The sequence below is a fragment of the Salvelinus alpinus genome, chromosome 17 (genome assembly GCF_045679555.1).
Source record: "Salvelinus alpinus chromosome 17, SLU_Salpinus.1, whole genome shotgun sequence".
Taxonomy (NCBI): Eukaryota; Metazoa; Chordata; class Actinopteri; order Salmoniformes; family Salmonidae; genus Salvelinus; species Salvelinus alpinus.
Window position 1 is genome coordinate 34,645,639 of NC_092102.1, and position 13,689 is coordinate 34,659,327.

At 42.6% G+C, this 13,689-nt stretch overlaps 1 protein-coding gene across 10 annotated transcripts in view; it reads left to right on the top strand.

Moving 5' to 3' along the window:
- The window catches only part of LOC139542824 (serine/threonine-protein kinase WNK2-like), an 89,256-nt gene that overhangs the window by 23,269 nt on the left and 52,298 nt on the right, over nucleotides 1–13,689 (top strand). For all 10 annotated transcript variants that reach the window (XM_071348691.1, XM_071348690.1, XM_071348688.1 and 7 more), the window contains exons 3-5: nucleotides 11,145–11,317; nucleotides 11,652–11,872; nucleotides 12,003–12,160. In XM_071348691.1, the coding sequence (XP_071204792.1) occupies nucleotides 11,145–11,317; nucleotides 11,652–11,872; nucleotides 12,003–12,160 (552 nt within the window). The remainder of the gene's footprint in view (nucleotides 1–11,144; nucleotides 11,318–11,651; nucleotides 11,873–12,002; nucleotides 12,161–13,689) is intronic.

The following is a 13,689-nucleotide window of genomic DNA, read 5'->3' on the forward strand; positions in this document are numbered from 1 at the left end:
CCCCAGGAAGATGAGCTGACGTTATGGTGTCCGCTTATGGGGATCCTAATAAAAATGTGAATTACTCCTAGCTGGTCCAAGAGTAGGCTTACTCCAGGACACATTTAGTATAGCCTAGCTACTGTGTTCATAGAGTATAGCTGTGTAACTGCATGTTATGTCATTAAACCATTACCTCTTTTCAAAGCAATCTCTCAATCTCAAGTTATACAAATATTGTATCATGGGCTAGTTGACTCCCATGTAGCGTTTAGTGAAGTGTTCCGGTATGTTTTATGGCACTATGACCGGGGGGGTGTATAATCACAGATGCAGCTAATCTCTTCCCATGGTTAAAGCGGGATCAGGCCGGAGGAAGAACTAGTTCATTGGGGGTTAAGAGCAAACGATAAATGGTGCAAAAGCCCTATGATTAATGGCAATGTAAGGTATTGATGTTGGGATGTGTAATAGGCTTGTGTCATAGTCAAGTAGCAGTGGCTTCCTTGTCTCTTTTGGTGCAGCGGTCTGTGCTAGAGGTGTCACTATAGACCTTGGTTCGATTCCAGGCTGTATCACAACCGGCTGTGATGGGGAGTCCCGTAGGGCAGTGCACAATTAGTGTCGTTAGGGTTTGGCCGGGGTAGGCTGTTATTGTAAATAAGAATTTGTTCTTAACTGACTTGCCTAGTTAAATGAAATAAAAATAAATACATATCTGATCCACTGAGCTGATGGCACAGATGTTATGCCCCAGTCTTGTTATGCTGGCGTGTCTCTTACTTCAGCTCATTCCGATGTAAAACATTAGCCACAAAACTCTCAAAGACAAGTAGATATTTTTTTCAAAGGAGTTGATGGCACAGATGTTATTCACCAGTCTTGTTATGCCGGCATAACAAGACTGGTGAATAACATCTTTGAAAAAATATCTACTTGTCTTTGAGAGTTTTGTGGCTAATGTTTTACATCGGAATGAGCTGCAGGCTAGATCATTATTAGTGAACTAGAAATGTGCTGGGAATGTATTGTGTTTTCTGGAGGTCTGTCTCAACCGTTGTGCAATAAATGTTTTATTTTATCCTCAGTCCTGTCTTTGTTCAGGTTAGATTCTTCACATTTCTGCTGTGAAATGGAATGGATCCATCTTGATAAATAAAAGTATTTGTTTTTTTCTATTGCCTTCACAGAGCAATTGGTGTGTGCGACTGTCTGTTAAGAAGTGCGCACGATTAAAGGTGTGGGGGAGTCCTTTTAATACACAACCCACGTTTTTCCAGCAGCCCCATGGCAGGATTAATTAAGGTCATTCTGCCACAGCAAGCCATCATTCACTGTGTGTGCGCGTCATCTGAACATCGTGTGGATATTTTTTCCGATTATGGATCCTCCAGCAAAACGGCCAAGGCCCGAAGCTGACTGAGTCCACCCCCACAGACAGCCCTCTTCCTGGGTTAGTCATGACTTTCAATGGCTGGATAACCCTGGCTGCCTGCCACTAACCCTGTTAGGCCCTGCAATGATGCTTTAGTTTATTCCTTCCTGCCCTCTTCTGCTTTGGTTCAATTGATGTAAAATAAGACTTCATTTATCCAGCTATGTCCAGGACGAAGCAGTGCAAATTTGATACGTTAAAAATTCTGTAGGTCACACATGAATATTGGCAATGATAAAGGCTGTTAACCTTTTAACAAGCAACCTTGCCCCACTGAGCTCTGTTATTGTACCCTCACCGACCCTGTGGTGGTCTGTAATCAATGGAATGACGTGCTGGAAGCCACTAGAAACTACAGACTACTTTCTCCCACCAGTGTTTTTAGTTCCTACTTCAAAACACACGGTCAGGCTCAGAGGGCAGGCCTAGTCTTTGTCCAGCTGGACCAGGACAGCTATTGACTAACTTTAACTTGGTCTCTTAACAGAATGACCACTTGGAACAAGAGAAAAACAACACTGAAGGCAAATTGGCTTTTTGTTGTTCAGGTCCTCAAAGACATAAAATAGCTTTTTCCATCCATTCAGTGGTGGAAAAATCCCTTTGGTGTCGGTAACCTTAGGAAAACTAACGACTGCTGGAAAGATCTGTGATGTGTTTTTGTGTCCTGTTCTCGAACAGAAAGCCTGGAAGACCACTGGAAGGGTTACTGTTTTCACGAGGACTGTTTCTCATGGATCTTCAGAGCGTCTCTCGTTCCAGCATCCCCTCTGTGTCTGTGTAGTTCCAGTTTCTCTGATCTTTGACTCGGATGGGTCACTAATAATTGCTTCCTGTCATGCTGCCCAAGCAACACATCAGGTGATCTTTTCACGTTTGCCACTACAATTCTGAACTTTTGTTTGTGACTGGGCCATATTATGTATCTCAATGTGTAGTGACCCAGCCATGGTTATGTTTGCGTTCATTAGACTTCAGTGGTAACTGAACTTTATCCAGTCGGACAATCATCGGAATTGTTAGACATGAAGCAGTGGACATTGGCCTGGTTAAGCTGGTGGTGATTTAGTTTTAAGGCATTATGATAGGGCTCTGGAGTTATACTGGTAGTATAACTATGTTTCACCTACTTCTGGGATGCCAGGTGAGATTGTTTCATGAGTGAGGACAATCGCACCTACAATCTTGTACGAATAGAGTTAAAGCTCAGAGGGAGCATGGCCCGATGGGATGGATCTGTGTGCCTTCAATTCTGCCTGGCTCCAGTTTTGGGCTACTCTATACAGCCTGTTCTGGAAGATGGCTACATTAGCTGGATCTCTCTCTACACACACGCACACACACACGTGTGCGTGATCTCACATGCATGTACACAATGTTTACAGCACAGCTATTTGAAAATGGCAGAATTGAGTTTAATTCATGGATGCATTGGTTACAATACAATTTCGGGGACTGCTACAGCCCTATTAAAACAAAAATAACACTTTGGTTTTTAGGATGTACAGTGCCTTGAAAGTATTCACACCGATTGAGACTTACTCCACATTTGTTTAAAGCCTGAATTGATTAAATTGTAATTTTTTTTCTCCTCAATCTACACCATCTAAAATGTTTTTTTTAATTTTAGCAAATGTATTAAATTACATAAGTATTCACACGCCTGAGTCAATACGTGATAGAATCACCTTTGGCAGCAGCTACAGCTGTGAGTTTTTCTGGGTAAGTCTCTAAGAGCTTTGCATGCTTGGATTGTACAATATTTGCACATTATTATTTAAATTCTCCTAGCTCTGTCAAGTTGATCATTGCAACCATTTTCAAGACTTGACATGGTCAGCTGTAACTAGACTACTCAGGAACATTCAATATCTCTTGGTAAGCAACTCCTGTGTATATTTGGCCTTGTGTTGAAAGATGAATTTGTCTCCCAGTGTCTTTTCGAAAAGCAGACAACCATGGTTTCCTCTAGGATTTTGCCTGTGCTTAGCTCTATTTTGTTTATTTTTTTATCCCCCCAAAAGCACTCCCTAGTCCTTGCTGATGACCAGCATACCCATAACATGATGCAGCCACCACCATCCTTGAAAATATGAAGTGTTACTCTGATGTGTTGGATTTGCCCGAAGCATAACACTTTGTATTCAGGACATAATCTTAATTTCTTTGACACATTTTTTTGCACTTTTACATTAGTCCCTTAATGCAAACAATATTTGTATTCTGTACAGGTTTCCTTCTTTTTCACTCTGTCATTTAGGTTAGTATTGTGGAGTAACTGCAATGTTGTTGAGCCATCCTCAGTTTTCTCCTATCACACCCATTAAACTCTGTAAATGTTTTAGTCACCATTGGCCTCATGGTGAAATCCCTGAGTTGTTTCCTTCCTCTCCGGCAACTGAATTAGGAAAGACGCCTGTATCTTTTGTAACGGCTGGGTGGATTGATACACCATCCAAAGTGTAAATAATAACTTCACCGTGATCAGAGAGCTATTTAATGTTTGCTCTTTTTTACCCCGTCTACCAATAGGTGCCCCTCTTTGCAAGGCATTGGAAAACCACCAGGGTCTGGTTGAATCGGTGTTTTGAAATTCACTGCTCGACTGAGGGACCTTACAGATAATGATGTTTTGCGTACAGAGATGAGGTAGTCATTCAAGGAGGGGGATATAGTGTAAAGGGATCCTCCTGTGCAGCAGCATTTGGGGACAGCCCCACTCAGCCCATCCCCTGCCTGCTACCACCTACCATAGTACAGCTCAGCCTCTCTGCAGCTGTCAATTATTTATTGGACTTCAGAGTGCAGTGAAAAATCTCCCCCCCCACTGCACAATTTAAACACTTGCCTCCAATCCCCTGTTCCCCAAAACACGTGTAAATATTGGACTATAATTTGTGCCTTCCTGTATTGTACATATGCTAAAATCTCTATTCTACTGAGCCATATACTTTTGTTTGTATTATTTATTGTTGCATTGTCGAAGGAACTTGCAAGTAAGTATTTCTTTGGACTGTGTGTGTGTGTGTGTATCCCATACATATGACTAATAATACTTGACACACTCCTCCAGATCACTCCCCCTCATTGCACGTGATATTGCATCTGAGGCCTAATAAAATACCCTCTGTTTTTCTCACTCACACACAGCCTCTGTTTCTCTTCACTTTGTTTTACTAGTCTCACGCTCACTCATTGAATTCCTCATCGCTCTTTTCACTCTCTCCAATTTCCAATCCGTAGGTTGAATAATTGAATGGATTTTGATCTCTTGGTTTTATGTTCATCAGATCTTATCGTTAATGGCGTCCACTTCTCTGTGTGGCGCTGGGTTGGGTGACTACTCTCACTGTGTTCTAAAGGGAAAGCAAAGCATCACACTCAGGAACCCATCAGACCTACTGGTGCTTCTTTTTCTGTGGTAAGCAGATGGAGGGATGGGGAAGATGAGGGGGAGCTGATGGGAGCAGAAAGGAGTGGTTGATGAAAATGGGGGAGCAGGGGTGTAAATGGAATGCAGAGGAGAGGGGGTGGGAGAAAGAGGGAAGATATTGATTTAATGTTTTCTCTCCCCTGATGTGGGATCTGTGTGCACTTGTGTCCCCCAGGGACATCAGATCCTCACCCCTGGTGGGGGGGGGTCACAACTAGCATGACTACGATACCAATTTTTCCTTGGCAAAATGTTTTAAACTAAACTCTATGGCTCTTCTTTTTTTTTTAAAGCCTACTTTTGTAAAATATTGTGTGCTTTAGCTTGCAAAATAAACATGTGGCTCTGGGTGAGAACATAAGGCTCTTTTTTTTCAACATTAGGACTTTTTTCTTCTCATTCAGTCTGCTTTATGTTTGGCTTCCTTACTTCCAAGTATGATGATACTGGTATCATGACAACACTAGTCACAGCCTTAGTTCATAGAATGTGTGCTTTCAATAGAGCTCTATGGTGTCTAAGAGTCTATGGTGTCCCTGACCCAGTGGTATCTATCACTTCAACACCATGCACTCTCACACTGACACGCACACTGTGAAAGAGCCTTTGGTCCTACTGAAGTAAACCACATGGTGCTTTGCAGCAAGTGTCTGTTTGCTGAGCTATGCTTACACCCCTTATTCTCCATGACCATATATATTTTTATTTAACTAGGCAAGAATATCAGTCTGTCCCTGATGTTTTTCCTGGTGAGAAGTGGCTTCTTTGCTGCCCTTCTTGACACCAGGCCATCCTCAAAGTCTTTGCATCACTGTGCGTGCAGATTCACTCACACCTGCCTGCTGCCATTCCTGAGCAAGCTCTGTACTGGTGATGCCCGATCCCGCAGCTGAATCAACTTTAGGAGACGGTCCTGGCGCTTGCTGGACTTCCTTGGGCGCCCTGAAGCCGCCTTCACAATAATTGAACAGCTCTCCTTGAAGTTCTTGATGATCCGATAAATGGTTCATTTAGGTGTAATCTTACTGGCAGCAATATCCTTGCCTGTGAAACCCTTTTTGTGCAAAGCAATGATGACGGCACGTGTTTCCTTGCAGGTAACCATGATTGACAGAGGAAGAACAATGATTCCAAGCACCACCCTCCTTTTGAAGCTTCCAGTCTGTTATTCGAACTCAATCAGCATGACAGAGTGATCTCCAGCCTTGTTCTCGTCAACACTCACACCTGTGTTAACGAGAGAATCCCTAACATGATGTCAGCTGGTCCTTTTGTGGGAGGGCTGAAATGCAGTGGAAATGTTTTTTTGGGAGTCAGTCAATTTGAATGGCAAAGAGGGACTTTGTAATTCATCTGATCACTCTTCATAACATTCCGGAGTATATGCAAATTGCCATCATACAAACTGAGGCAGCAGACTTTGAAAACGTTCTATTTGTTATCCTCAAAACCTTTAGCTACGACTGTAGAGTGCAGTGATGTGTCCTATAAGGGGCATTGATGTCAAATCTGATGGACGAATGGTAAAGAACATCTAGCCGCTCGAGAGCACCCTTACCTGCCTATCTATAAATTACTTCTCTGTTATCTAGCATGGGTAGGATGGCCATCTGAATCGGGGTTAGTTTGGCAGCTGGGGTGAAAGAGGAGCGATTACGATAGAGGAAACCAAGTCTAGGTTTAACTTCAGCCTGCAGCTTTGATTTGTGCTGCGAGAAGGACAGTGTATCGTCTAGCCATACTCCCAAGTATTTGTATGAGGTGACTACCTCAAGCTCTAAACCCTCAGAGGTAGTAATCACACTTGTGGGGAGAGGGGCATTCTTCTTACCAAACCACAACCTTGTTCTGAACACCTCCAAAACAAAGGTAAAGGGCAGAAAAAGCTTGTTGGACACCAAGAAAGCTTTGTTGTAGAGCTTTTTAACAGACTCCGGGGAGGGGCCAGCTGAGTATAAGACTGTATCTGCATATAAATGGATGAGGGAGCTTCCTACTGCTTGAGCTATGCTAATGTAAATTGAAGCACGTGGGGCCTAGGTTAGGGGTACTCCCTTGGGGTACTCCCTTTGTGACAGGCAGTGGCTGAGACAGCAGATGTTCTGACTTTATACACTGCACTCTTTGAGAGAGGTAGTTAGCAAACCAGGCCAAAGACCCCTCAGAGACACCGATACTCCTTAGCCGGCCCACAAGAATGGAATGGTCTACCGTATTAAAAGCTCTGGCCAAGTCAATAAAAAATAGCAGCACGACATTGCTTAGTATCAAGAGAAATGGTGACATCATTGAGGACCTTTTTTAAGGTTGCGCTGACACAGAAACCAGATTGCATACTATAGACATCAAGAAAGCCAAGTTTTTCCAACACTTGATAAACAGGGTAAAATAGAAATAGGCCTATAACAGTTAGGATCACCTTAATCTCCCCCTTTTTTAAATAAAGGATGCGCCATGGATGCCTACCAAGCAATGGGATCTTCTCTAGAGAGGAGAGACTGGTTTAAAAAAGGTCAGAGAAAGGCTTGGCAATGATGGGGCAGCAACCTTAAAGAAGAAAGGGTCTAAACCATATGACCCAGATGTTTTTTTGGGGGTCAAGTTTTAAGGAGCTCCTTTAGCACCTCTGACTCAGTGACCGCCTGCAGGGAGAAACTTTGTATATGGGCAGGGGAAAAAGAGGGAGGAGCGTCGGGGCTAGTCTCATTAGAGTTGGGAGATGAGGCAATATTGGACGGGCAAGGAAGCATGGCTGAGTCAAATAGGAATCCTGACTTTATGAAGTGGTGATTTAAAAAGCTCAGCCATGTGCTTTTGTCAGTAACAACCACATCAACATTAAGGGACATGGGCATCTGAGAGGTATAGGGTTTATTTTCCAGGTCTTTAACTGTTTTCCAGAACTTTTTGGGGTTAGACCCACAGAGGGAACTGCTCCTTAAAATAACTAACTTTGGCCTTCTGGATAGCCTGAGTGCAATGATTTCTCATTTGCCTGAATGAGAGCCAGTCAGCCTGAGTATGCTTTTGTCGAGCATTTCGCCAAATGCAATTCTTGAGGTGTAGTAACTCTACAAGATCACGGTCGAACCAGCGGCTGAACCGGTTTTTAATTCTCGTTTTCTTTATTGGAGTGTGTTAACAATACCACTGAAAATATCAAACAAGAAGGTCCAAGAGTCTTTGACAGAGGGGATCAAGCTGATTCTATACCATTTACAGAGGCCAGTTCATGAAGGAGGGCATGCTCATTAAAGTTTTTTAGCAAGCGTCTATGACAAATCAGGACAGGTTGTTTCACTGAGCAGCCATTTAGGAACACAGGCTGCAAAACGGTGATTACAAATTCAGACTTAGTGTAAGGGGCCAGGAGAGAGCTTAGGGCAGGTAGGGTACTGGCAGGTGCTGATGGAGGACGATAGCACCCAGCAACAGTCAACAAAGAGCTATTTGAAAGTTTAATGCTTAAAACAATCAAATCGTTTGGGGACAGACTTGGTAGAGACAACTGAGCACTGAAGGTGATCCTTGGTAAAGATTGCCACTCCCCTACCTTTTTGGAAGATCTGTCTTGCTGAAAAAGGTTATAACCAGTAAGGTTAACATCAGTATTCAAAACACTCTTCCTTAACCCACGTCTCAGTAATGACCAACACATCTGGATTGGAGCTGGGAACCCACACTTTCAATTGATCTATTTTAGGTTATAAGCTTCTAGTGTTAACGTGCAGAAAGCCCATGCTTTTACGAGAGCAGAAATCAGTGAAAACCGATATCAAAGCATAAGTCAGCATTGGGGCTAGCAACAGTAGATGGGCTAGGGTGTACATGCACATTTCCAGATATCATCAGTAGTAATACAATCAGGGCACGGCAGAGGACGGGGGAGAGCTCTACCATGTTGATTTTATGACATTTGAATGTGCATTAGATGACGACAAGATCATATTGTACAACAATTTCATCAGGTAACATGACTACAAAGCTGGTGAGGAGTGGTTAGAATAGGATGGGAGGCCAAAAGTCTGTGTAACCAATAGAAAGTCAGTCCCGAGTGTGGGAACAAACAGTCTGTCTCACGGTTGGGTAAACAGTCAACAAAGCATTCAGGAGGCGAATGGCAAAATGCTTTTTTTTTTGTCGTTGTATATAACGACTTTGGGCTAGCCATTGTAAGTTCAGAGTCACTCGCCCCAACAGTGCGTGTGTGCTGGAGGCGAGCGAAAGCTCAGGAGAGCGGGGGGTGGGGGGGGGGTGTAGGGGGAGACAAGCCAGGGCAGACGGTGAACAGAATCGCCAGGTGGAATCCAAGCAGTAGGCAACGGGAGTAGGTGTCACACCCACTTGGGAGAAGGTTTTATTTCTGGAGGCAGATTTCTTGTAGAAAATGCCAGTGAATGGTCTCTGAACAGCAGAAAGGGACTTCAAAGGCCTCTGAATTTGGGTGGGGTAGGTTGTGAGACTCCTACCACTTGTTGGGCCCAAAGGCCTCGACACTTCTTTCTACACACCTTAGTGCTAATTGAAGTTGTCTGGTCTGTCCTAGCAAGCCTGGCAGCCTTAACTCACCTTCAGTCCCCGTAAAATATATAATTGATTAACTTTATTTTTCATTTTCCCGTACTGGTCCTCACTGCCCAAAGTAATCATTGCCCTGGGGTGACCAGCTGGGTCAAACCTATGTTTCAATTAGTGAGCTGAATATGGCGCACAGACAGACACACTAATACCAGACGGACAAACAGACGGAGCAAGGGAAGCGCTTCCTGCACATACTGTAGGCCCACTCTCCCATCCTGCGTATAGGTCCCTCTGGAAATGCTCTGATGTTAACCTGTCTAGGACTGGGGTTCCGCTAGCCAATGAAATTGCAGGGCGCCAAATTCAATCAACAGAAATCTCATAATTCACTTTTCTCAAACATACAAGTATTCGACACCATTTTAAAGATAAAATTCTCGTTAATCCAACCACAGTGTCCGATTTCAAAAAAAGCTTTTCGGCGAAAGCATAACATATCATTATGTTAGGTCAGCAACTAGTCACAGAAAGCATACAGCGATTTTCCAACCAAAGAGGAGTCACAAAAAGCAGAAATATTGATTAAAATCAATCACTAACCTTTGATATTCTTCATCAGATGACACTCCCGGGACAACATGTTACACAATACATGTATGTTTTGTTCGGTCAAGTTCATATTTGTATCCAAAAACCTCAGTTTACATTTGGCTTTGCCTCCAAAACATCCCGTGAATTTGTACAGAGCCACATCAAATCACAGAAATACTCATAATAAACATTGATAAAAGATACAAGTGTTATCCACAGATTTAAATATATACTTCTCCTTAATGCAACCGCTGTGTCAGATTTCAAAAAAACTTTACGGAAAAAGCAAACCATGCAATAATCTGAGTACGGCGCTCAGAGACCAACACAACCCAAGAAGATATCCGCCATGTTGGAGTCAACATAAGTTAGAAATAGCATTATAAATATTAACTTACCTTTGATCTTCATCAGAATGCACTCCCAGAAATCCCAGTTCCACAATAAATGTTTGATTTGTTCCATAAAGTCCATTTATGTCCAAATTACTCCTTTTGGTTTGCGCGTTCAGTACACAATCTAAACTAACGACGCACGGGCAGGTCCAGGCAAAAGTTCAGACAGTCATATTACAGTCCGTAGAAACATGTCAAACGAAGTATAGAATCAATCTTTAGGATGTTTTTAACATAAATCTTCAATAATGTTCCAACCGGTGAATTCCTTTGTCTTCAGAAATGCGATGGAACAGAGCTCGCTCTCACGTGAACGCGCATGGCAGACCTTACTCAATCCCCTCTCATTCGGCCCCACTTCACAGTAGAAGCATCAAACAAGGTTCTAAAGACTGTTGACATCTAGTGGAAGCCTTAGGAAGTGCAAAATGACCCCATAGACACTGTATTCGATAGGCCAAGAGTTGAAAACTTACAAACCTCAATTTCCCACTTCCTGGTTGGATTTTTCTCAGGTTTTCGCCTGCCATTTGAGTTCTGTTATACTCACAGACATCATTCAAACAGTTTTAGAAACTTCAGTGTTTTCTATCCACACGTGAAAATGCTGCCCCCTATCCATAACAAGGTAATTACCTCTTCATTTCACATGATCTCTGTCCACAGTTTGTATAGAGTGTTGCAACATTTGATTATGAAGAACATTGGAAATTACCAAGGTTCAACCAGGCATATTTTCCTGGCCACATGCCTGGATTTGACCTCTGTCCCCTTCCTTCCCCTCCCTCAGGACCGTAAGCTGACCAAAGTGGAGCGTCAGCGGTTTAAGGAGGAGGCCGAGATGCTGAAGGGGCTGCAGCACCCCAACATCGTCCGCTTCTACGACTTTTGGGAGTCACCCCTCAAAGGGAAGAAGTGCATTGTCCTGGTGACTGAGCTCATGACCTCCGGAACACTCAAAACGTGAGTGTGCTGTCAGACCTGCTGGAGATGGGAGAGATGATGGTCAATGGAACAGGCTATAACTGGGCTGCATCTATACATAAACGCAACACAAATATTTTTTCTAATGCATTCCCCCAACAAACCAGTCAACATGTGTGCTGGAGTATTATTTATCATTGATCAGATGACTAAGTTTGTTTTTATCCCTAGTACTGCAAAAAGAGGCAAGGGGTGATATGCACATTAATAGTTGCTCCAAGTTAGCCCCAAGTTAAAACGAATTTGAGTCGATTATCAATCCCAAGACTGTAGAATGTATTGATGGTGATACTGATGTCCTTCCCTCCTGTAGGTATCTGAAGCGCTTCAAGGTGATGAAACCCAAGGTCTTAAGGAGCTGGTGTAGACAGATCCTAAAGGGCCTCCACTTCCTCCACACCCGGGACCCTCCTATCATCCACAGGGACCTGAAGTGTGACAACATCTTCATTACGGGCCCCACCGGCTCCGTAAAGATAGGAGACCTGGGGCTGGCCACGCTCAAGAGGGCCTCCTTCGCCAAGAGTGTCATAGGTAGGAGATCCAACCTGACTGCATCAGTAACACATGGTGTCTCGTCATCTATTAGTCTTTCTCAAATGGACAACAGCCTCCAGATTCTAATAGTATCCTCCTTTCTAACCTTTGACCCCTGTCCTCCCAGGCACCCCAGAGTTCATGGCCCCAGAGATGTATGAGGAGCACTATGACGAGGCAGTGGACGTCTATGCCTTTGGGATGTGTATGCTGGAGATGGCCACCTCAGAGTACCCCTACTCGGAGTGCCAGAATGCTGCACAGATCTATCGCAAAGTCACCAGCGTGAGTCCACATTTTAACATGTACACCAATTCAGCTTGTATAGAGGTAACACTCTCACAAATAGGGTAGACACAAAAATTAATTGTGGCCCTGTGACTACTATGAATGGCAGACACATAATTGCAAAATAATTGCAAAATAATTGCCTTGCAAAATTATTCAGATCCCTTGGTTTTCACATTTTGTTACAAAGTAGTATTAAAATGTATTTAATTTTCATGTTTTGTAAACAATATACACCAAATATCTTCAATGTTAGTGGAATATTTTATTTGTAATAATAAAAAGATATAACTAAATTATAGTTGTAGAACAAGTGTTTAGCCTCTTTGTTTAGGGGATGCCTAATTTAGTTCAGTTAAATGTGGTTTAACAAAACACAAGTTACATGGACTTGAAGTTGACATCAGGGCCTAAAATTAACACCGGCCACCTGCCAAATGCGGGTAGATTTTGTCATTGGCAGGCAAGATGTCTATTTCACCAGCCATGTTGGCTGGTGGTCAGGGCTCCACATTGTGAGCATTTCACTCGCCTTTGTGAATAAAAATAGTCATTTATGATCCCATTTATAGTAAAATAAATGCTACAGTAGCTGTTTCAAAGTATTTCTGCCTTTTTGGGGGGGGTTCATAGCCGTTAAATTCATTGCACAAATTCAAAACTAAGAATCTTATATAGCCTATTTCACTTAGTGCTGCAACACTGTCTGGCCGGGCTGTGCGCATGTGAAGAGCTGAGTGAAAGATTTTTTTTTAGAAGCGCTGTGCACAGGTAAGTCTAATTTACTTGAAACGAAAGTATTGTGTTTCTTGGCCATTTACATAGTTTTGTTCAAAAGCTAGGTTGTTTTTCTATGTTTGAGTTTCTACTGCTAGGGAAGAGAAGACAACGCTTCTACTAGTCAGACTCAGGGTTGCCAGGTTCTGCTAAAATTTAGTCCAATGACTACACTCAACCCGCCCAAAAGGCCTGAAAACGAACCCAATTTTATTTTCCCCAAAAAGTTGCCATATTTATACAATAACCTTTTTCATAACGTTATCTAGACAATCAAGGAATAGCGTAGGAACTTGTAACGACATTAGAATAAAGAATTGTTTTCCCTCAAAATAAGAATTATTGAGAGCTATGACATGTTGTAATTTTTTTTTTTTTATGTCGCAAGGGACATAGTCCAATGACATATTTTTAATAAGGGAAAATTATATTTTCTTTCAATGGATGTCGACTAAACTTGTTTGACTGCTATGATTAAGCAATAAGGCACAAGAAGGTATGGTATATGGCCAGTATACCACGGCTAAGGGCTCTTAACCTGTCTAGGACAGGAGTTAACTTTAACACATTAACAAGTCCAATACAGCATTTGAAAGATAAACATCTTGTGAATTCAGCCAACATGTCCGATTCTTAAAATGTTTTACAGAGAAAACACCACATATTTATGTTAGCTCACCACCAAATACAAAAGACAGACAGACAGTTTTTCACAGCAACGGTAGCATGCACAAGCCAACCTAACTAAC